The sequence below is a fragment of the Podarcis erhardii genome, assembly GCF_964252035.2.
Source record: "Podarcis erhardii genome assembly, chromosome: 3".
In the NCBI taxonomy this organism is placed as follows: domain Eukaryota; kingdom Metazoa; phylum Chordata; class Lepidosauria; order Squamata; family Lacertidae; genus Podarcis; species Podarcis erhardii.
Window position 1 is genome coordinate 86856091 of NC_138507.1, and position 24091 is coordinate 86880181.

Consider the following 24091-nt stretch of genomic DNA (forward strand, 5'->3'; position numbering starts at 1 on the left):
AGCTACAACATGTTCAATTATTAGTGGTCAATGTATAAGTCCTTGGTTTAAGAATTGGTTTAAACAATTAGGAAGAAGAAGAAGAAAATAAAGGGGGAGAGGGGTAGTGGCAAGGGGGGTGGGTGGTTATGCTTCTATTATTCTACTTAAGTGTGTGTGAGGGGTTGTGTCAGTGTTACTTGTACGGATTCTCTTACTATTCACTTGTATTGCCTTGGTGGTAAGAGAGGTTGGGTGTGGCCAGCAGGCTTGTATTCTGTTTTTAATGTATTGGACATTTTCCAAAATGGTCCTAGAATGTAGGTATGGGAGACTTCCATCCCCATCCCCAAATGAGTGTTGTTGTTTTTTAAAAAATACAATTTGGCTTCTCACCATTGATTCCAAAGAAGACCTTTTTCCCTATGGCTTTTAGCCAGTCTCTCTCTCTCTCTCTCTCTCTCTCTCTCTCTCTCTGTGTGTGTGTGTGTGTGTGTGTTAGAGAGAGAGAAACTCATTCTGATCATGGTGGGTGAATGATGAGAGAAGTATTCCCTCATCCTGTGTACCACCACTGCCCACCCACCTATAATTTTAAACAGAAAAAAATAAGATGTGTAAAATGTCTGGTTTAGCCCTTATTGAGTTTCTTTCCTATGTCTGAAAAGGTAGACCCTGTGAAGGCATGAAAGAAGGGAAGTAGGTCAACAGTGCCAGGTGTGATTATAATAGGCAGTTGGTGGAGGTGGCTCCCTGTTTGACACTTAATCCACAAAACAGGAAGCACTATGGAATAACAGCAACCATTGTGCATTGTCCATCAGACTCAGCACCCCGTCATCATTGGTAACCATTGTTTGACAGCTGCTTTCTTAAGGCTTTTCTTCATTGCACACCACATGCCTAGGAGAAACTGCACATTTAGCTCCTTGTGTGCTGATGATGGAAGTGGTGCCATTTTCTGGTAGTTTTCTGGTCTTCCTAGTAGTTGCAAGACACTTCCTTTCCTTTTGTTGGGTGCAGAATACGACTGCCCACTCTAAGTCTTCTCTTTGTTTGTTGAAAGGAATTCTTTCACTCATTTATCTGTCGTTTTATGTCAAATGATGTGAATATAGTCAGATGGCTAATATGCAGGGCTGGTCCAAAAAAACACTTTGCGGCCTGAGGCCACCACTCCCATTCCTTGTACAGAAACCAACCAGCTGGGGAGTTGAACCTTATTTCAATACTGGAGACAGAGGCTAGTTTACACCCCACTCTGCTCTCCAGCACTTTGCCACACACCCTGCCCCTGTCATCTACTGCCTGAGGCAGCCACCTCACTTCATCTAATGGCTGGACTGGCTCTGCTAATATGACCGTGAAGGGGACATTTGGGTTAATTTGGAAGTTGCCAACATAGTGGCCCTTGGATGCCATGGTGCCCAGGAAGCCTTCATTGGCACCCTCGGGCAGAAGCCCCAGATTCTGAGTTTTCTTGTTTTAAAAAGTAGCCCTCCTAGAAAAAAGGGTCATGAAGCAAAATGTGAAATTTCTGTGAAATGTAGCAGCCCAGCTCCTCTCACCTGTCAGTGTTTTTAGCCAATGAGTGAAGTCACAGCTGTGATTGATAAGTGAGTTGTTTGGACATCCGGCAATAGGAATCCCTGGGGTTCTAAAGAGTTGTTTTCCTCTCTTTATTGTACTTCCCCGGCTTCTTTCTTACTTTCTGTTCCTTGGATCCACCTGTTTTGTTTTGCTCCTTGATATGGAGCAGGTGGCAGTCAGCTTCTTGACAAGCCTTTAAAAAAAAAAAAGTGTGTTGAGGTAGTGGAAGAAGCACAGGAAACCTTCATTTTGCTGCCTTCTGGCCAAGTGGAACACTGGGAAGACAGCTGCTTGAGGAACTTTTTGAAAATGTTGAGGTGAGGAAACAAATGCAGGAATCTTCCCACTCATGCTGTGTTTTGTTTTGCTGCCTACTGGTACATGGAGCAGGCAGCTGCTTGGGAGAGGCTTCCATTGCACTCAGGGTTGGGGCTGTGAGTGAGAGGGTACGGCATCCCTTTTTCTTTACTTTTTTTGTTTCTGCTGCTTGCCTCACAGCAGGGATTGCTCCAAGGTTGTCTTTTGGAGGCAGGGGAGAGCTCAATGGAAATGCAGAAACATTACAAGTATTCTTATTGCCTCCTCATACAGAGTTTTGAGAAGCTTGTAGATGACGTTCAGCCTCAAACGTCACACTGCTCTGGGCCAGAATTGTTCAGCTACTACTCCGGTGAGTATTTTCTGTGTGTTTTCATTGTATTTATGTTCTTCTTTTTATTCCACAAATGTAGTTTAAAAAACCCATATTGTCAGCATGAATATGTATTTTTATTTCATAGAAGCATATGCATGTGTATGGCTGGCTGTAGCAATTCAAAATTATACCTGGATTCAGTTACCTTTTATTTTCTAGCTCTAAATGACACACTGGGGAAAAAACTGCGTAACAGCCAAGACTTAACAGTATATGGAAAAGACGGAAGTTTTTCAAACATGTTTTGTTTTTTAAAAAATCAGAATAGGTTTTTTATTTTCTATATTTGAACCATTTTATGTTCTGGTCCCGTTTTCTGTCATACTCTTTTGGTGGTGGCAGCCATTTCATGATGGCAGCAGCCATTTTCTGACTAGTGCCTTTAGGACCATCTCAGAATTCCAGGTTGGCAATCACTGGATAATAGATAGTTGTTTTGAGGAGGTTTTGTTATAGAGTTGACTGAGTCTCCTCTGTGGAAAGCTGAATTCATACTGAGAGTTACTGAAGGCTAACATGGGGTGGTGTGAATAGGGGGATTTGTGGTTCTCCAGAACAGCATTTAAGCTTTTAGGGCTCTGCTAATGTTTCAGAGTCACTTTGGAGTGGGTTTCATATGCTACATCCAGGCTTTGTATGAGAGAATGTCTCTGGGTGACATGTAAACAATTTTGTGCTTATACCTTTAGTAGTAGTGTCTACATTAGGACCCAAATATAGAAGTTTAACTTTTTTTAAAAAAAAAATCTGTGTTTGATGCCAGGAAAGTTAATGGTCTCTCCTTTCATTCTTCAAGTACATGACTTTCTGACGCTTAAAGTGCTCAGAAAGTTGTGTGCCTGAACATCAACAAAAGTGCAAGTTCCATTCCCAGGAAGAAACAATCTGTGCATCTGGACTCAAAGACAAAAATATTTCCATTTGTTAAAATATTGGAGAAAGGTGCTACTTTATTGGTTGTTGTAACGCAGTAACACAAGTAGGATGGCAGATGGGAGAAATCTTCCCCCAACCCCTTTAAAAAATGGTGAATACAGCAAATCAAGGTTTTTCAGAAGGTGAGAAAGGATTGGAAACGGCAGGAACACTATACTTAGCTCTGTGCGTGCCAGGAATATCTCACAATTAGGAACTCGCAGGAGTTGTGTGCACTGAGAGGCAAGTTGGTTGAGGGGCAGGGTGGTGTTAATCATCCTGAAATGAATGCATAGGCAGCCTACTGAACTAACTGAACTTTTGATCTGATATAGACTAGCAGGTCTTATGCACTATACATATGACAGGTCCTTAAAAGGCAGAGTGTTCCTTCCTTTTGGCAAAACTAGACCATACACATTAGTTCTGTGTCTGTGTCCTCAATTGCAGGAGAAAGAGTTAACATATGGGACACCTGTTAAGGATAATGGTTTGATTTTCTGAAACAGGAATGTTTGCTCATTTTGAATTGCTGTGTATTTTTAGCATGGGTTTTTTCCCCCTTTGATAGAAGCTCTCCTGTGATTGGCTGACTGTGAGTCACATGAGAGAGCCATTCTATTCTGTTGTGACTGTTATGGCATGAGATTGTAAATATATTCTTTCTGTTCTTCTCTGTGTGTGCATGTGAGGGGTAATTGTTAAGTTGTGGGCGAACATATCAGACGACACAGCGATTCTTCAAACAGCTCTTATTTATTCAAAGGCCAGAACAGAACTGAACTGAGGAGCTCAGTCAGCCTGCTTATATAGAGCTCCAGAACATCGTAACTGTTGCAACTTTCTAAAACTATCCAATCACTGAATGTCACTTTCGATCCTTCATTTGCATACAAACTATCCAATCACTGAACGTCACTTTCGATCCTTCATTTGCATAACTATCTACAGTATCCCCCTGCTGGCCCAGGGTGAGAACTTCAGTACATAACACCAATGGCGGCTGTGAAAGGTTTCTCAAGATACTGCTGAAGACAATGTGTGTTAGTGTGATATCTCTGAGGTGAAACAGACAGAGGACATCCCTTAATGTTAATAGGGAGAAACCCAGGCATGAGATTGTAAATATATTCTTGACCTATGCTTGACAAGTACAAGATACTGTACAATTGTTTGGATGCATCCTTTACTGGGTTTTGTTCTGTTTTGAACAATCTAATGGGTTTAGGTAAAGGTAAAGGGACTCCTGACCATTAGGTCCAGTCGTGGCCGACTCTGGGGTTGCAGCGCTCATCTCGCTTTATTGGCTGAGGGAGCCGGCGTACAGCTTCTGGGTCATGTGGCCAGCATGACTAAGCTGCTTCTGGCGAACCAAAGCAGCGCACGGAAACGCCGTTTACCTTCCCGCCAGAGCAGTACCTATTTACCTACTTGCACTTTGAGGTGCTTTCGAACTGCTAGGTTGGCAGGAGCAGGGACCGAACAACAGGAGCTCACCCTGTTGCAGGGATTTGAACCGCCGACCTTCTGATCGGCAAGCCCTAGGCTCTGTGGTTTAACCCACAGCGCCACCCGCATCCCCTCTAATGGGTTTAATCCATGTTTAATTCCAAACGGATTCCATTTTTATGCCTCTAGTCACTTCAAGCTGCACAATATTAATATCTGCAATATTGACAATTTGCATAGGGGCAGGAAGCTTCCATTGAAGCAAAGTCGCAGTGCAGGGCTCCCAGTCCAAATCAGTGCCACAGAAAGGGGAGGGGAAAGTATTGAAGCACACTCTTACACACATCCACAATGCTGGTAATTTATGTTGTTAGAACAACAACCCTGCATTTAAGGGCACAGATACGGAGCTAGCATACCATCCAGTCTGGCCTTCAACCATATTTACTTTTACTTAGCTAGTTCCTCTGAATTCTTTCAGGAGCTAAGCTTGCTAAACAGAAATAACTTACAACATAGGGAAACTGTTTTTCTGGGACTGTTCTGCTTGAGCCTGAAAGTGTGTGGGGGGGATAGCATGATTGGATGTTGCTCCCAATTAACAATTACTTGCTGTATCACCCATCCCCAACCTCGTGGCCTCTAGATGTTATTGGACTCCCATCAGACCGAGCCAGCATGGCCGATGGTCAGGGATGATGGGCATTGGAGTCTAAAACATCTGGAGGGCATTTGTTTGTGGGAGGCTGCCCTTTTCATAGAAAGCTAGATGTTAAGTGAGAGAGTTCTTGACTAGCCTTCTGCTAGACTTGTTAACTTTCTACATAGAGGTTTCCCCCACCCAATTCAAATATGCTAGCCCTCTGGAGTGGTATAGCTCCGGAGGAGTTTTACTATGTGATGACCTGTCCTGTTTGACCAGACCTTACTGTAAAGCAAGTGAACATACATCCAAATCTCTGCCCTAAAGGAATGGAAGAAAGAATGAAGGGCTTGCCTTACCTGTGTCCTTCCATTGTGGTTTCTCTGAATTAAAAAGTAATCAACGGTTATGAAAAACCATGATTGGAAAAGCAAAGATAACCACCGATAAGAACTGAGCAAATCACAGGGCAAGAACGCATCTTGTAAATAAATGTAACGACAATGGAATTACTGTCAAATCAAATTATACAAATTACAGGTCGTAAACAGCCTCTCCGAAGCAGCCCAATTGATTACTCAAAATGAAATGAGAAACGCCAAGAGGGAGCTTGCAGCATACTAAACACCTTCTCATCAAAGACAGGCACCTCATCAACCTCCAGCCAGCAAAACCCATCCCCAACACTGCCTTTTCTGGAGGTCTTGCTAGCAGTCAAATTGCCTAAGCAGCAGCCAAACAATTCCCCTTCCAGGGCAGTGACTTCTATGGCCAAGATCCCTCAAATCATGGAGGCAGTAGAGCTTAGATATAATACAATTTAGATTCTCTGATAACTGGCCAAAGGTCAGCCTGAAACTAAAGATACACTAAGGGTGCTTCTAGCCAATCTGTTTATTGAGCATTTTGCTGATTTGTTTGCAGGGAGATTAGATAATGTTGGCTATTTAATTAGCATTTGTTCTGATTTGTTTGCAGCAAGGTTAGATGACCTTGCATCAAAGTGAGTGTTGTCCCACACTTTCCAGGGCGTTTCCCCATCACTTTCCTTATTGCAAATAGACTGGCTGTTTTGGGAGTTGGGTTTATTGCACAAGGCCTTACAATCAAATATAATTTCTCATCCTGAATTTGCTGGTATGTGGTGGACTTCCACCCCAAAATAGCAACAGTCTGGAAATGCTCTAAGGCTTTGTACAGAAATGGATGCAAATTGATATGTAAGGTGTTTGCTTTTTCACCCAGCTTGGATGTAATGCATTTGGCAGCTGTAGTGGTGAGTTTTGATTCAGTGCTCTACTTTGCTCCTTCCTTCCACCGTGTATGCTTCAAGAAGGCTGTCCCTACTCTACTCTTATTTTTAAGGTGCTCCGTGGACATTTATTTGCCTTTCCTGTTGTGTCTGCTACAATATTTTTAATTAGAGAGACCAGGACTTGAACTTGCTACCTTCTCCAAGCAGGGTATATACGCCACCATTCCCAGGAAGAGTGCCTTCCTTTCTCCCCCAGATTATGGGTTTGTCTGGGAATTCAGGAGCTCACACACCAAGGTGAGGGATGCTCCTAGAACATGATGGCACTACATAAAGTTTATGATGCTTTGCACATAACTCTAAACCAAATTATTGCTTAGCATGAACATAGAGCAGAAATTGTGGCCACTTCTTCCTCAGTCCTGCTGCCACTGTATTACACAGAGCTAAGCCCTGGTTTGGCTTCCCATTACATGTCAACAGCGTCTCTATTTGCAGCCTCATGGGGAATTAAAAAATACCCATTGTTTGTGGCCTCTTCTCATATATTTGTGGGAATGTCTGATGTCCTGGGGCAAGGCGCCATTCATTCCAATGGACCAACCTCCACTTGGCACAGGGCTATAGTATCTCAGCAATCTTTACAATCATACCCCTACAGCTCTATATGTGTTGTGCTCTAATTTGACACCCACACCCCAATTCATTTCATGACTATAGGTCCCTGGCTGCTGTGCCCTCTGGCTTCGATTCCATTTTTGGGATATGGATGAGAACTTTGCCTTTACAACTTTCAGAGGACATGAATTCTGCAACTCCCCTAGATAGCTTGTTCAACAGTTTCCGGCAGTTTGAAAGTTTGTTCTCAACCCTAATATTTAATCTAAATTGACCACACCACCACAACTTAAATCAATTCCTTCTTGTTCTTTGCTCGGCCACACAGCCATTTTCCATCTTCATTATGACAGCTTTTTATTTGAAAAGTGTTATCCTTTCCTTCCTCAATCATGGTTTCATTGAGACTGCACATCCTCACTTCCTTCTCTTGGTAGGACTTATATTCCAGCCAAGAAGCCCGACTACCTCCTCCTCCTGCTGTTGCTTACGACTTTTCATCTGTAAGGATTTCCTATTACCAAGAGCCGTTTGTCACTTGTTTCTCTTTACTCCTAACAGGTTTTATTTATGAAGTCCTGTTTCATCATTACAAATGGCAACACTCCTTGTTTCTCTGACTTTGTCTCCTGTCCACAGAGTTGCAATATTGTGATGCCAAGAGGTAACTGAGGAGTCCAGCCTAGTATAAAAGCCAATCCGCACTTCCTCTTGCTGCTGCTTCCCACCCCCACCCCCCAGGGAAAACCACTCCTTAGCGCTCAGTCGGAGCAAAGAACAGTTTTTTTTCTTTCTTGTGGATTGCCGCTTGTTCCGAAAGAGCATGTTTTCCCTGGGAAAGGAGCAGAGCAAGCAGAAAACCTTTCCCAATCTGGTGTCTTCCAGTTGTTGCTGGACTACAACTTCCATTATCCCTGAGTATTGGCTGTGCAGTCAGGGACTGATGGGAGTTGGAGTCCAACTGCATCTGGAGGGTGACAGGTCTGCAGACACATCATTTTTTTTAAGAGAGTTTGAAAAACTTTGAAAGAGGAATGGTTGCTTATGGTATATGTAGCCATGCCAACTTTTCCATCATGGAATTGCAAGGGGGTCGAGGTTGTACAGTATTGGTTTCTCCCAGCCCCGTTCCTTGATAAAACTGGTGGTTTAGACGTTTTCTGAGCCCAAATAAAAAAGGATTTCTTTCTTTACTGCTATATTTATCCTCTGTGTTTTTCCCAACTGGAAAAAAAACAAGGTATATTTGGCACCTTATGGGGCAGCAGCTTGCTGCTCCATTTCTAACATTGGGCATATTTGTAATTATGGTTTGAATAAAACTGAAAGCATTTTTAGTTTTAAATTACAGCACATAAAATTTTACTGTTTGCTAACTAAGTTATACATAAAATATTTTATGTTCTTGACATAGTAAATGTAAGTTTATAACTGATAAGAGAATCCTAAGTAACATGTGTATTTTTCCTCCCTCCATTTTTCCATTTATTTTCTGGAAATTGTGATGGGGCAAACATGTCCTATGGCTTCAGTTTTTCCAAAAAATTTACACCTCTAGGGTAGCCACTATCTCTCAACCAGATGCAAAAGAGAACAGGGTTTACGCATCTTAAGAAGTTGTGTAGAAGAGGGGATTTCAGCAAATGATATAGCTACCCTATCTCACAGGGTTGCTGAGCTCATAAAACGGGGAACCATAGATGCTGCTCTTTGGGGGGGAAAGGGATTGGGGTGTAAATGTAAATAATAAGTGTCAAATTCTCACCTGTCAACAAAGCGTCATGAGCCTGACACTTAATGACCAGGGGGGAAATTAGCTAGCTTTAGGATTCAATCCTCTGTTTCCTGGTGAATTTCCCTAGGAACCATGGGATTTTGCAGATTTCCGGCTCCATGGATAATGCCTTGCAGCCATGGTAATCTCTGTGGAGATGACAAAAAGGAGGTGTTCCTTGGGATTAAGACCTTCTGGGAGATGATCTATAATGAAATGAAAAAGGTATTTAAATATACCTTTCTGAAGAAACCAGAGGCCTTTCTCCTGGGCATGGTCGGCCAATTGGTGCCAAAGAAGGACAGAACTTTCTTTATGTATGCCACAACAGCAGCAAGAATACTCATTGCAAAGTACTGGAAGACACAAGATCTACCCACCCGGGAAGAATGGCAGATGAAGGTGATGGACTATATGGAATTGGCGGAAATGACTGGCAGAATCCGAGACCAGGGAGAAGAGTCGGTGGAGGAAGACTGGAGGAAATTTAAAGACTATCTACAGAAAGATTGTAAAATTAATATTTGTTAGAAGGATGTTGGAATAATATTATATGATTTTAGCAGGAAGGATATAAAGGATTTGGGAATAACTGTTAATTGGTGAAAGGAGGAAAAGTAAAATTACATTATATTAAGACAATTTACAGGACAAAAATTTTAAAAGAGGGAAAGGATTTGCTGAAATAGACAATCGACCTAGAATACAAAAAAGGGAGGTGTGAAGAGGTCAAGGAAACAAGCTAATGAAAGAACAGAAAGCAGATTTGATGCTTTTTTTCTAATTTTGTTCTTGCTTAATGGGTTTTATTTTTCTGTTTTTTCCCCTTTTTAATTTTATATATTGTGGTGTGTTGCTTGGTTTTTGTTTAACGTGGTGTGTTCATTTTCTCTTTTTGTAATTCTTGAAATTTTAATAAATATCATTTTTTTAAAAAAAGGACAAAAAGGAGGTGTTCCTTCCTGCACTATGTCTCAGAGGATCAGGTGCAGCTATGGATCTGCCAGATTCAGAGCCCTGCCATTCCTCTAACATGCTTCTGAAATGGAGATGGCCTACTGATTTTCCCTCCCATTGGGATCAATGGGAAGAGAAATCTTGAGGTGAGGGAAACACAACTTCCTGGAAACCCACCTCCATATCCAGGCTTACTTGGATGCCTTTAAAAGGATTAGACAAAATCCTTGGAGAATAAAGGCTCTCAGTGGCTACTCTGTTGGAAGCAAGCTGCTTCTGAATACCAGTTGCTAGGAATCACAAGCAGGAAGAGTGATGTTGCTCACAGGCCTCCCATGGCCAACCAGCAGAACTAGATGGACCTTTGGTCTGATCCAGTAAGTCTCTTCTTATGCTTTCTTGCTTCTTAAAAGAAGAAAGAAAGTGGAGAAATGCCGCCTTCCCCTTCCTTCTCCAGTGTGCTTGTGCAACCCCAGCAGGGCTTTGGACTTAGTAGAAAGTCGAAGGCGGAAGAAACTCCTAATTCCTTTGGACTGCTCTGTTAGAGTGTCTGCCTCTCAGCCGGAAGAAGTCTTTTTCTAAGCACATTTCATAGAGGCCGACTGCCATGGTGTTTACATCAGGTTTCATCCCTTACTTGATGAGGGTCACAGAGCAAACTAATAACACCTAAGTATATGAGGATATTAAATGAACAATGACAGGCTCACTCATCACCCTAGCCTCTTGTCCTAGCCAGGGGTGAAAGGTTCATAAAACTTAAATAGTAACCTAATTGAAGGGGCTTCCCCCCTCCCATCCCCTCTTTTTTTGCCTGCCTTCTGCCAAATTTACACTTTTATCTGATGATCCATAATAGATGCCATTGAAGAAAGCAAGAATTTCTCAGTCACCTTCCCTCATAGGCCAGAGCTTGCATCTCACCTAAATCTCCCTTTTCTGAGTCCAAGACTGGACAGGGTATTATTTAACTCACCTGCTTTATTATTATTTTTTAATAAAATTGTCTTTAAAATGTATGAGAAGCATCGTAGAGGACAAGGTGTACCAAAGCGGCAAGTGCAGAGTCAGCTGAAAATGTTTCTAAATGCAATAAATAAGTAACGAGGGGGGAAGCAGAGGGCCTTGGGAGACAGAGAGAGACACAAGGGGGAAGTGTGTGTGTGTGTGTGTGTGTGTCAGAGAGACACACACAGAGAGAGGCTCTTGCTCATATATCAATTCAGAAACCTCATCTTAGAGGCTGAATGTTCTCCTTTTTGCTACAAGGCCTCATAGAGTTGTGGATAGATGCTGCATACACACCATACATTTAAAGCACATTTTCCATGCCAAAGAATCCTGGGAACTATAGTTCACCCTTCATGGAGCTTCAATTCCCAGCACCCAGGGAAATGTCCCAAAGACATTTTGGCAACTGAGGTGAACCACAAAATGGTGCCCCCCACCCCACCCTGGAAGAAGGGGGGTAAGCGAAGGTCTACATCAGGAGCAAAGGTAGGAGGAGACCAACAGCACCTCTTATCTGCCAACAGGATGCTGTAGAGGCAGCCTATGAAGGTGGGCAGATCTGGCCTCCAGTGACTGTGCTGCAGCTGTCACTGCTACCGTGGCGGCAGCAGTGGGCGATGCATTCCTTGGAAGCCAGCTCTGCCATGCCTGTGGATCTAGCTGCCTGAGGCATTCGCCTCACCTTGCTTCATGTGTTGGCCAGCCCTGCTCGCACCCTTAACAAAATACACTTCCCGGACTTCCGGGTTAGCGCGATCTGGAAATGGCGGATTTCCTCCGAGCTGCGGAGGGAATCGGCTTCATCGAGGACGGGTCTTGCCGCGCCGGCGACGCGGGGACCCTTAGAAACCGCAGGCGCTGAAGCCTGCGGACGGGAAGACTCGGTGGGCGCCTTAAGCACCCCCCCCTGACCCTCGAAAAAGGGTACGGAGGGCGGTGTGGCGCTGAGAGTCGATCGACACCTCGGTGGAGCGGAGCCGCGAGCCACGACCGGAGAGCGCTGACTTTCTCCCTGGAAATTTGGACTGAAAGAATTAACCCGTGAGTAAATGGAATTTGGCTTTAAGAAATTTTTCCTTTGAATTGGAGACGATCGGAGGGTGTGCTAAAAGGGAGTCCGCACCCCCCCTAACTACGGACAATTTTAAAGCAAAGCTCAGAGAACTAAGGCGGAAAAGATACACTTATACATTATAAAAGAAACTTCTTCCACGATTTAACAAAGGAAGTGTTGTGCTGGAGAGTGAGGAGAAAACCTTTTTTTTTCTCTTTTTTTTTCTTTTTTTTTTTGCGAAACCCCCCCTCCCCCCGGGACCAGGGAGAATCCCGTGTTTAAGTCTGGTGCAGAAAAACAAGCTGTCAAAAGAACTGTTAAATGGACAGATTGAAAATTTGTTAACTGATATCTCTCTGAACTAAAAGTTAAATTGTAACAAAGTGGTTGGAGACTCGATAGAAAGAAATAAAAAAGATTTGGACTGTTGGAAAAAGTTTACAAAGTAACCAGAATCCCTCTAGGGGGATTCCAAAGCTACTACAATGGCGGCAGATGGAAAACTACAGGCAGAGATAAACAGGATGTTTTATCTTGTGGGAATACTGCAAGAGCAGAGTCTGAGTATGAACAAACAATTAATGACCTTGACTTCAGGAACAAGCAACTCTGCTGAAAGCATGAAGGAACTGACAGGAAAGGAATCTGCAGCCGAAACAGAAAAGATACATCAAGAATTGGAGGAAAGAGAGCAAGGAGAGGAGAAAGAACAATTGAAATATACCAACAAAAAGTCCATAATGGTGGAACGCAAGGGAAAAGACTATTGGATTATCTGGATTACAACACTGCAAAAGATGTTAAGGATGAAGGAGGGGGCCCCTGAAGTATCTGCAACACAGGAACTTGAAGGATATAAGAAATATGATTGGGGCTATCCTTTTGATTATGAAAGACTGGTTGACCTTTGGCAACAGTTCCTATCAAGCATCTATGAGGGAAGAAAAATTGGAGTGATGGAGAATGGATTCTTTCGAGATTCAAGGACCGATATAAGAGACTTCCAACAGAATCGACGGAGAGGAACTGAAAGGGACTTAAAGGCTCTCGACGTGAGGAATCCGGGCTGAAAATGATGGTTGATTTTTATTTGAAAAGGGATCAGAACCTGGGAAGGGGGGAGGGGGAAATATCTTTATTATTGCTATTTAGTTACAGAAGGGTAAGAACGATGATAAATTTTGGGTTGGGTGAATAGGGTCTATATTTAAAAATGGGAAATCGAGGGAAGGGAATCTACGCCGACCTTAGGGAAAAATTTAAATGTTTATAAGAACTGGGGACAAGAGAAATCGGGCTAATTATGAAGAGATTTATTTAAAAAAATCAATTATAGGTTAAGAAGAAGAAACTAAAATTTGCTGAACGAATTATGGGAATAGGGATGTATGAAGAGGGGGTGGGGGGGAGTCCGGGGAACAAGGTTAAGAAAATAAGGTGTTGTGATGATATTTGTTTTGTTTTTGTTGTAACTTTTGTGTCTGTGTTTTGTAACGTGTGTTTGTCTCTAAAAAATGTGAAAACCCAATAAAAATTATTATTAAAAAAAACAAAAACAAAATACACTTCCCAGGATTCGTGTGTGTGCGTGTGTTTGTACGCTTTAAATGTATGTGGTGTACTTGGCCAGAGAGGGAACGTGGTTTCCTTTTCCATCCATAAGGAAGCCTAAATACTGTCAACTCCAGAATTAGCCCCCTCCTGCTGTTACCCTCTCAATGACTTCAAGTACATGACAGGATGGTAGGCGTAATTCAAGGACTTGCTCAAGCAAAAGGACTGGAGGGGGTAGGGGAGCAGGGCTAGAGAGGTGTGTGGCCTGGGGAGGAGGCAGGGTCTGTGGAGAATACTGAGGACCAGATAAAGCAGCCTGGAGGGATGCATTTGGGGCCTGGGCCTGAAGTTCCCCATCACTGTAGAGAGGGAATCTGAGTACATGGAGCTACTAAGAGAGCCCATAGGATGAGAAATAGAGGAAATGTGAGAATAGCTCCCCTTCTAAGTTGCTTCCAAAGCTCCCCACTTCTCCTTAGCACCAAAAGAGACCACCCATTTGGCAAGTTTAAAATGGTTTACTTACAAACTCTTTGAAGGTCAGATTCATGTGCTTTTCCATAAAGCAGCAAGAAAAGACAGGCAATTTAACTTAGTTTCAAAAGTGGTAAATGTTTCTAAATTACTTATATAGAAACATGAATATGGCTTGCTTGAGTCATGTGTTCTGGGCTTGGGACAACCAGCTCAGATCTCCTTCCTGGTAGGGTTCACATGCTGGAAAAAAGAAAGAACAAAGACTTTGGTGACCTTCCTCCCAAGGTGAGGGGGCGTGACTTAGCTAAGCCTGGTAGGACAGCTTATTCTATGGTCTTAACCCCTTCATGCATTGATTAGAGTTAAGCATGCTGGTTGTATGAAGCTGATTTATCCCACAGCCTTTAGTGTGGCTCTGGTGATGCCAGTGCAGTGCAGAACTAGCAGAGAAAATTCACTGCTACAAGATGATGTGATGATGCCCAGTAGTTTAATGCCAAAGTACGCATTACATGCAGAACATGCCTCCCACTCCACAGTGGGAAGAAGGGAATGGGAGAGAGAGAAGCAGAAGGTAGATTACGTGTTCTCTCTCTGGCACTGTTTCTCTGCTACAAATTGACCCTTCCCAAAGCTCTTTTCCAATAGCCATTGGAGTTCTATTGTGCTTGTTTGTGTGTAACATGCACTTTGGCTCTTAAATGGCTTTTTAGAAGAGACGGGTAAACTCTCTGAAGAGAGGTCAATCCATTGCTATTAGCACTAATAGCTAAATGGAAACTCCTTGTATACTTCTGAATAGTGAAGCGGAGGGCAAGTAAAGGTATATAATATAGTTATTGCCTGCATGCCCTTCTTCTGATCAACTAGATGTATCCAGGAAGCCACTGTTGGCTTGGCTAGGGTGATATTTGTCTGATCCAGCAAAGTAGTTCTTTTTAAATAAAGGACATTGTGCTGCACCCATTGGGCTTCTCTGGCACACAGGCAGCATGGAGGACGGATATTGCTTATTGTAAGGGAAAGCAGATAGGACCACCAACCTTTTTGAATCCATGGGCACATTTGGAAACAGTCACGGGTACCAGCACCTCACAACCTATTCTACTGGCTACAATGGAATGCTTCTTTCAAGTTTAATTTTAGAGAGGGGAGGGGACCCTATGAATGCTAGGGAAGACCCCTGCGGCAATACATGTGCCCGCAGGTGCCATGTTGGTGACCTCCATTTCCTGGCAGCCTAGGCCCATGCCCAGTAGGTTTTGCCATACTTTCCAGGACTAAGGCTGGCACTTCAGCTACAGTAACAGTACAGAGTTGTTGCTAATGAGCGTGGCTGCTTACGTCTCACCAAAAAAAGAGAGGCCGAGCAAAGGCATCAATTTGCATAATTGGTAATTTATATACAATTTTAGAAATAATTGCCAAAATTTAAATAGAAACACAAGGGAAGGCCGTGACCAGGTAATCGTGTCCCTGCTCATGGCTGGTGGCCCAATTTAAGTTTCCTGCTGGTCTCCTTTATTTGGTTTTTTAAAAAAATCTTTAAACCAGGCTTGGACCAGACAGCCCTGGTCTGTAAAACAGGACATATGCATAGGAATTCAACGTCATGCTGTCAAATGTTCTGTCAGTGGAAGCATTTCTGCTTGCCTGATGGAATGTTCTCCCCTTTCCTCCCATGTGTGCTGTTCTGGGGGTTCTCCTGACCCCCCCCCCTAAGTAAAGGAGGTTGCAGGGGGAGAAGAGGGGAGCCTCATGGTGCTAGAAGAAGTCATGGCACTCCTGGTAGGACCAAGCGGTACCTTGGTTCTCAGACACCTTGGTACTCAAACAACTTGGAATCCAAACACTGCAAACCTGGAAGTTAGTGTTCTGGTTTGCGAACCTTTTTCGGAAGCCGAAGATGCTCTGTTTTGAGTGTTACGTGTCCGTTTTGAGTGCCACACTTCTGTTTTGAATGTTAACACTGAGGTCTATCTGTTTTTGCTATTTATTTTGCGTTTTTGTTTTTGCGGCTCTTTTTTGTGACTGTGTGGAACCCAGTTCAGCTACTGATTGACTGATTGATTGATTGAGCGACTGCAGTACATTGTTTATTGCTTTCATTTTATGGATCATTAGATAGTAAAATTCCTGTTAAATTGCTGTTTTAGGGGTTGTTTTTAAAAGTCTGGAACGGATTAATCCATTTTGCATTACGAAGTTACAGGGAACCAGGCAGAGGGCCTTCTCAGTAGTGGTGCCTGCCCTGTGGAACGCCCTCCCATCAGATGTCAAGGAAATAAACAACTATGACTTTTAGAAGACATCTGAAGGCAACCCTGTTTAGGGAAGTTTTTAATGACTGATGTTTTAATGTATTTTTAATATTTTGTTGGAAGCCGCCCAGAGTGGCTGGGGAAACCCAGCCAGATGGGTGGGGGTATAAATAATGAATTCTTATTCTTATTATTTTTGTATGGGAAAGCAGCGCACCTTGGTTTTGGAATGCTTTGGTTTTGGAACGGATTTCCGGAACGGATTAAGTTTGAGAACCAAGGTACCACTGTACTTGAATCTTGCCTAAGACCAACCTACAGCTCATGCCACTCTAGCTTATTCCATTCCATAGGACCAAGGGGCCCAGCTCATGAAAGCAAGAGCTGGCTGTGATTTCTGCAGAAGGGAGCATGGGGTCAAGAGCCTTCTGGTAAAGGAGGAGAATTTTTGCAAACATGCATGTGATACAAAATAAATGGATGTGTCTTGTATTCTGAATCTCTATTTATGGAAAGCTCTGACATCAATGTCGGAAATACTTATTGTACCAGTAAATGATGGAAATGAGGGTGTTCCTTGGTCATTGGCCAAAGGCATCTGGTTTGGTCTTGGCAATTAACAAATAAATGTCAGACATATGAATGAGCTGTCACAGAACAACATTTCTGTGTAGGCTGACTTTATGTACTAGTTGTGAGCCGCCAAGTGTTGAAGCAAGTGATATACATGCATGAGTGTGACCAAGCCTTGACCTTCTCACAATGCACAACAGCTTCTTCTGGTGCATTTTCTGTCTGCTACCAGTAGAATGAGTGTATACTAGAATGTCACCTGCAGAAGTTTATGAATGGGTGGACAAAGTCAAAGTGGCTATTCAGCAGAGTATTACCAACCGGTTAACAAGCAGATCTTTCGCTGTTGCTTTGCTGAAGGGTGGATACCTGAAGGGGCCATTACATGTTTAATTTTCACCTCTTGAGCTCAAACACCCAGCCAGCTTTTTCAGTCACATTGGTGTGGATCTATGGCAGGCTTCAGCTGCTGTGAAGCAGAGGTGGTGCAATTGCTCTTTCATTTCCCCATTAAAAAGTAAAGCAACAAAGCTTTGCTTCAGCTTATTTTTGTCAGCACCTTACAGTGCTCAGGAGATTAATGGGGCTGCTCTGTTATGTTAATACCTGGCTACTCATTAATAGAGCTGTCCCCTTTCCGCACAGGGGGACGATTGATAGTTGAAATTCTGACACTGGCAATAGAAAGCCCTTTTCTTTTGTTCCTCAAGAGGGGAAAGTTTCTAAATAGATTTATTTTACCATGAAAACACAAAAGAGCCTGTGGTGCATTAATTTTTCATATGGAGAGGATATAAACAGGTTGCATGTTTAAATAATTTATTTAGAGTCCTAGAATAGGTAACATCTCTTTCCCCCCACCCCCACCCTCCTCACCTAAGTCATTCATCATTTTGAGGAATAGGTATTTGCCAACTCCTGAGTGGTTTCGGATTGGTGTAGTTTTACAGGCTTGGCTGAGATGCCAGCCAATAAAATTCTTGCCTTCCATCCACTGGAACAGGTTTACACTGGGTGTTGATGTCCCAAGAAGAGATGGATATCTTTAAGACAAGGATGAGAGAAACAACAGCTCCCATCATCCCTGCTGGCTGGGGCTGATAGGAGTTGGAGTCCAAGAGAATTTGGAAGGCTACAAGCTGCCCATTCCTGCTTTAAGATGATGTTGCATAAATAATGGAGTATTTCGTGGCATAAGGCCTCAGCTATATTCTGTGTTCAGAAAGTAGGACATCCATTTGCAAGCCATGCTACCTCATATTTCATTGTTTCTCTTTAGATTGCCTAGATCAGTGGCTTTTTATGTGCCAGTTTAGCCTGTATGTCCAGAGTCCCCTATCCGGGCAAAACTTGCAAATCCCAGCAGCTTGAACTCCTCAGCGGCAGCCAGTCTTGCCATGTCCAGTACTTCTGAGCCAGGCCCAATCATGTGCAACTGAAACATCCAAAGAAGCAATTTTTGAAGAAAGAAAAAGCTGACGCATTTGTGGAAATTGTGATCCGTCTGCAGAAAAACTTAGAAGCACTACGCTCAGTGGAGGAATCAATCCTTTCTTGTAAATAGTTTGTCAAGCACTAATTTGACAGCCTGGGGCAACTGGCCCCACTTCCCTTTGTACCCAGAGAATGCACCTGGCTATAAGGACACCTGCAATTGATGAGCACATAGTCCCAAAGCATGGAGAACATAGTTTTGGGAATAAAAACTTGGAACTACTGTGCTGCTGCTGACTGGCTTAGAAGAAGAAGAGAAGGGAGGGAGGGAGAAGGGAGTGCAGAGATGAACAAAGGTTGTCAAAAGGGCAAGGTAAGCTCTCTTGAAAATTTCGAAAAGAACAAGCACATGTATTTTTCCAAACAAATCTGCTGTCCAGTGAGATCTGTTTACCACCTGCCTTATCTTCGAGTCACAGCTGAAATAACAACATGGGCTTTCAGTCCTGGCAGGTAGCTTCTATCTGACTCATTTAGAGCCAAGGTGACTTGGAAACCAGAGATGTTTGCTATTAAAACACATTAATGCTGTTATGAGCACACGAGGACGTATAACAATGCAGTCTGCCTGGACCAACTTGGAGTTGATGGGTTGAGAAACAGTTTGAGCAGCTCACCCTTGGGGCAGAAACAGTCACTGGGAGCAGAAAGGAAGGAGGTCTGTGTACTAAGGGCACAATCTAGCACATTTAAGCCCCATTGAGCCTTTCGTTGAAACCGAAGGGACTTTGAAGTGCTGATTTCTCATTTCATTTCATTTCATTTTTCTTTTCTTTTTTGCTGTATTGGATGAATCGTTAATAACAATAAGCACAATTTAGCATTTCCTTTGTGGTTAAGAAACATTGCTTCACATCCCCCATCTCAGCAATTCTTACAATAATCTTCAGCCTCTAACTATAAAAGTAAGAATGTGCACGTGAAATGGCTAGATGTATTTACTTCTGCCTCTCATTCCTTCCCCTTCTTCTGTTGTGTCCATGTCATGTGCCAAATTTTAGATAGTATGCTCCTTGAGGCAGGGACCTGCCATTTTGTACTCTGTAAAGCAGGCTTCCTCAAACTCAGCCCCCCAGATGTTTTTGGCCTACAACTCCCATGAATCCCTAGCTAGCAGGACCCAGTGGTCAGGGATGATGGGAATTGTAGTCTCAAAACATCTGGAGGGCTGAGTTTGATGAAGCCTGCTGTAAAGTATCACTGACACTGATGGTACTATGTAAACAAATAATATTTTATGGTAGGTCCGTCTTTGTAACTTCGTGCTACAGTGTGAGGTGGAATGGGATTGAGAAGTAGTAGTTGGTGAAAGCCAAGTCAGTGTATTTATGTGTAAGCTCAGATTTAAATCGGGGGTGACATGTTCACATACACAATAGTTAAGCTAAACAAAATGACCAAGTTTGCACATGCCACTAATACAAATGATGGCTTAGTTTGAGTGAAGATCTTTACCCCGTGCTTCCCTGCTGACCCTGCTGCAGCCACACTACCTGAGGCTAAGCCACGTTTGGTGTGTTGTTGCCAGACCCAGGGCTATGGTTTGCCTCACTCCAGACAAACCATGAGCTGTAACCATGTTATTTTTTAATTATTTGTTTAGCACTTGTGTGGAGGAAGACAAAACACAAGATTGGGTTCAGATGTAACACACAGCTAAACCATAGTGCAGCAAGACATGGGGAGGAGCACGGCAGTCACAATCTTCAGTCTGGAAACCTGCTCATTCATGCTAAGCCATGGTTTGACTTAGAGTTGTGTATGAGTTATGTGTTGAGTCCAGGTACATCTGGCTTGCTTCCACTTCCAACGAGAAAACTTTAGTGTCGGCCAGTGGGTCACTCACGTGGTGCACTTCCCCCAGGGAACACAGAAATGATAGCTCCCTATTCTTTTGGTCTGGCATTTGGTGCAAAGCTGAGAATAGGATAAATGTTTTATATGAATCATGACCTACCTGTGGGGTTCCTGTAGTTGGACTCTGTGGGAAACAGGATGCTAAACTAGATCTTTTGGTTTGATCCAGCAGAGATCTTACATTCTTATGCAAGAGCTTGTATATTTTCCCCCTGGGACATCCTTCACAATAAATGGCAATAACCAGTCGCGTAGATTAAATAGTGACTTCACTGATCACACCAGCCAGTTCTGGAACTTAGAGCAGACTGGCTGTCATTTTACTGAAACATAAGCAGAGCTCAAAATATGATGCCTATCCCTCAGTCATATAAGTGGCAGCCATGTTCCCATTTGTGGGAATATTAATGACACTGGAATCCTAAAGAAGAAGAACTGTGTTATTATAGCAGCATAGCTGACCAGAATTAGCATAGGAATGACTTTTTCTGTGAGTTCCTTGCTGACCTGAAAATGGTAAAAAAAATACAGCCCTGTATGTATGGCCTTTAGTGCAGCCAATAGGAGACAATTCTCTCCTGCAAAAACGTCTTATTACCTCCAAGTGTATTTGCATATATGGCTTAAGTAAGCAGACAAATATTTTTTGTGTGATCCCATTCTGTACAGCTAGCAAAATCCCACACCCCTGCCTCCCCCCCCCAGCCACTTGTAGATGAATTGCTTCAGCTTTGTCCCTGAAAAAGACCTATTAATTCATTTATCATTAAAGCGGGTGGGGGCTGAGGAGAAATACAACCCTGTATAGGGTTGGAATCTTCTAACACTCTATCCAAGGAGCTTTGGCTCCCCAACAGGCTGTTGAAGGGATTTTCTCCGTCTTCTAAAGAGAACTATGCTGTGTGCACACACAGTGGCAGAGCTGGCACATATAATTAGCTTCCCCCCCTTTCTTTTGCTCGACATTCTTTTCTGTTTTGCGATATCCCAGGGGATTATATCCTCTCTGACTTTCTCAGTCCTTCCTTCCAGTCTTCTTTGCTGTTAAGCCTGCCAAAGCACCCTGAGAATATTATTTGTTATAAAAAGCTGGGAGTCTCTCTGCTGCATCCCTCACAGGGAAAGGCTAAACCCTTTAGTTAAACCATGTAGAAGCCTGTCTTGGCATTAAATGGCATATAACAGTAGCCTTCCAACCAAAAGCAGCTGCAAGGCGACAACCCTGCTTTCAGCCAACACAATGCAACTCTTTTGTTTACTTATTTGGGGGATTTTAATCATTTTTTAAAAAACAACCCACTCATGATATCTGACTTAGATGATTTTATTAAAAAATGAACAGTTTCAATAAACAGTAGGTCATATAAGGGCATAAAGCCAAGCTGTTCATTAAAGGGGAAATACAATAATCCCAGATAGTCCGTAGTAGTGAAGCTGCCTGGCGAGACTTTCTAGGGAGGGTCTTCCAAAGTTGCTACAAGGCACGAAAGAGCTTGGCTCTTTCTTGTGCTCACCAATCTAACTGATGGTGGCAGATGATCCTCAGAGGAGGACCTCAAGCTGAAATCCTATAGCATTTTCCTGGAAATAAGTTTGCTTCTGAGTAGAGAAGCATCATATCACACTGCCATCTTAACTGATAGGCAAGCTCAGCTCTGTAAATCCTAGGTGAGATACATTATTAGGTACTGTTTAATTTCTGTATTTAATTTTAGTTCGATTTCACTAGCCATTTGGCTGTGACTACCATCTGGAACTGAACTCAAGGTCCAGGAGATAAAAATATGCCATATGGGCATTCTGCATCTAATATGAGCAAAGTATGGCAAGCAGAGGTGCTATATGTCTAGCTCTACCTGTTTGTTTTAGAGAGGTGCAGCTTTGGAGTTGCCAGATCCTCACTTGTACTGTAAAATGGACCAGGGCAACCAACTAGGTTGTGTCTGCTGTGCTTCCCATCCTGTTTCTGCCTATAGCTGGTGGGCAGGTGGATGAATGCAGAGGAACACTGTACAGGGCACTGGTGGAGAACCTCTGGCCCAGGGGCCAAATTTGGCCCTCCTGTACTCTCTCTTTGGCCTTTGGGACTCTCTCCTGAGCCTCATTCTTCGCCAGCCTTGCTTTGCACCTGCCGTGAATGGTTTTGCCTGGCTGGTATGTGCCATTAAGCTCTAATAATGCTTCTTGCTTGCTTGGATTGGGGAAACAGAGAGAGCGGTATGTGAGTAGGAAGACACTAGACTACTGTACAAAGGTAAAATTCACATTCCCCCTCCCTACTTTTGTTTCTGGCCCCACCCACCACTGGCATGTGGCCCCTGGAAGGTTGCTCAGAATGGAATGTGGCCCTATAGCTGAAGAAAGATAATTGTGGAGCCCAGGGCAGCAGGGATGCTGGATGTGTTGAATCCCCTTCTGCTGTCCTGCCGCTATCTCGGTGTGAGCTCCTGGCAGCTTTGCAGTTCTCCCTCCTGCGTTGAAGAAAGAAGACGGTCTATTACCATTGCTGGAATGGAAATATTGCTCTTCCTTGCCAGGCAATATGTAAAATGACAAAGCAGCTGCTTGTAGTAGCTGGTTGCTTATTAATTTTAATAGCTTCTCTTCCTTTCCTTACATGAGGTTATCTGATGGTGTTTTATGTTGGCAGAGAAGCGGGGGGGGGGGGGCTATTCAGAGCACCACCGTCCTTGTAGCCTGAGACATTCTCCCCAGGAGAGAAATGTATGCCAGAGACAAATGTAAACTGCATTTTTTGTCTCTAAATATCTGAATACGTGTGTGTGTGTGTGTGTGTGTGTGTGTGTGTGTGTGTGTGTGTGCTTTAGTCATCATAGCTGCTCAGCTACCTCAGCAACAGTCCATCTTTCTTAAGAGGCAAACCTACCATGAAGCCACATGAAGCAACCACCTCAGGCAATGGGTTGCAAGCACAGAGCACAGGCGAGTGGGAGACAATTGGGCCAGCCAAATACATTTTGCTGCCTGAGGTAAAGGACATGATGGCATCCCCATAGGGGAATCACTGGACTGGCAGCTGAATCTCTCACATTAGGCTAGTGCTCTCCATTGCACCTAAGGCAGCAGGCTAGTGTGTGGGGCGGGGCGGGGCTAGGGGAGACGGACCAGGCTGTCTGGTATATGCAGCTCTGTCCTTCAATACAGAACAGCCAGGGTGCTTCTGCCACAGCCCCCCAGCATCTACTGCCTGAGGTAGTTACCTCACTCTGCCTAATGGTAGAGCTGGCCCAGAGAGGCAGAGTAGTCTGAAACCCAATTGCCACTTTCATTCACATTGTCATCACCACTATGAATTATTATGCAGCATTCACCATAAAGTCCTAGGATGGGTTATAGCAACACAAATAATATATTTTCTTAAATAAAAAAGCCATACATATACAGCAAAAATAATACATGAATGTTGGTGGGGGAAGGAATGAGATCACCTCCATCAGCCCCACCTCTCACCCTCTGTGAATTCAGTGGATTTTGTGAAGGCAGCTCTGCACACATAAACTGTATATCCGTTGTTTTTTGATATGCAGGTGGACCTCTGATCCAGCTTCTTCACTGCAAGGGAGGCTGGATACAAAGAGGGTGGGGCCAGGATCTGTGATCCCATTTCTCCCTCCATGTGTTGAGTGAACACAATATGAAGGGGGGCGTAAGAGGTGACCTATAAACCATAGTCTGCCATACTCTTGCATAGCTCAATCACTGAATCGTATCCCATGTTGACTAATGTGAGGGGTGTGTCGACTGGGTTCCCTTCCATCTCATGCACCAAAATGTATTGTCCAACTCTGGCATTCACAACATCTGGAGGACATCATATTGGGATAGGGTCTCCTAATTTATTCCAGCTTGCTCCATCCCTATGATTTAGGCTGGAAATCCACGCACACTTGTTGTTGTTTAGTTGTTTAGTCGTGT

General features: G+C 43.4%; 1 protein-coding gene across 6 annotated transcripts in view; it reads left to right on the top strand.

Annotated features, from left to right (window-relative positions):
* The first annotated feature begins 1601 nt into the window (after positions 1–1601).
* LOC309337599 (uncharacterized protein) overlaps positions 1602–24091 on the top strand; it is a 72810-nt gene continuing 50320 nt past the window's right edge. For 3 of the 6 annotated variants that reach the window (XR_014154415.1, XR_014154416.1, XM_081854234.1), the window contains exon 1: positions 1602–2239. Coding sequence is in view for 1 of the 6 variants with exons in the window: in XM_081854234.1 (XP_081710360.1) it covers positions 2113–2239 (127 nt within the window). In the remaining 5 variants the exon portion in view is untranslated. The remainder of the gene's footprint in view (positions 2240–24091) is intronic. The other 3 variants (XR_014154417.1, XR_014154418.1, XR_014154419.1) reach the window with 1 other exon arrangement.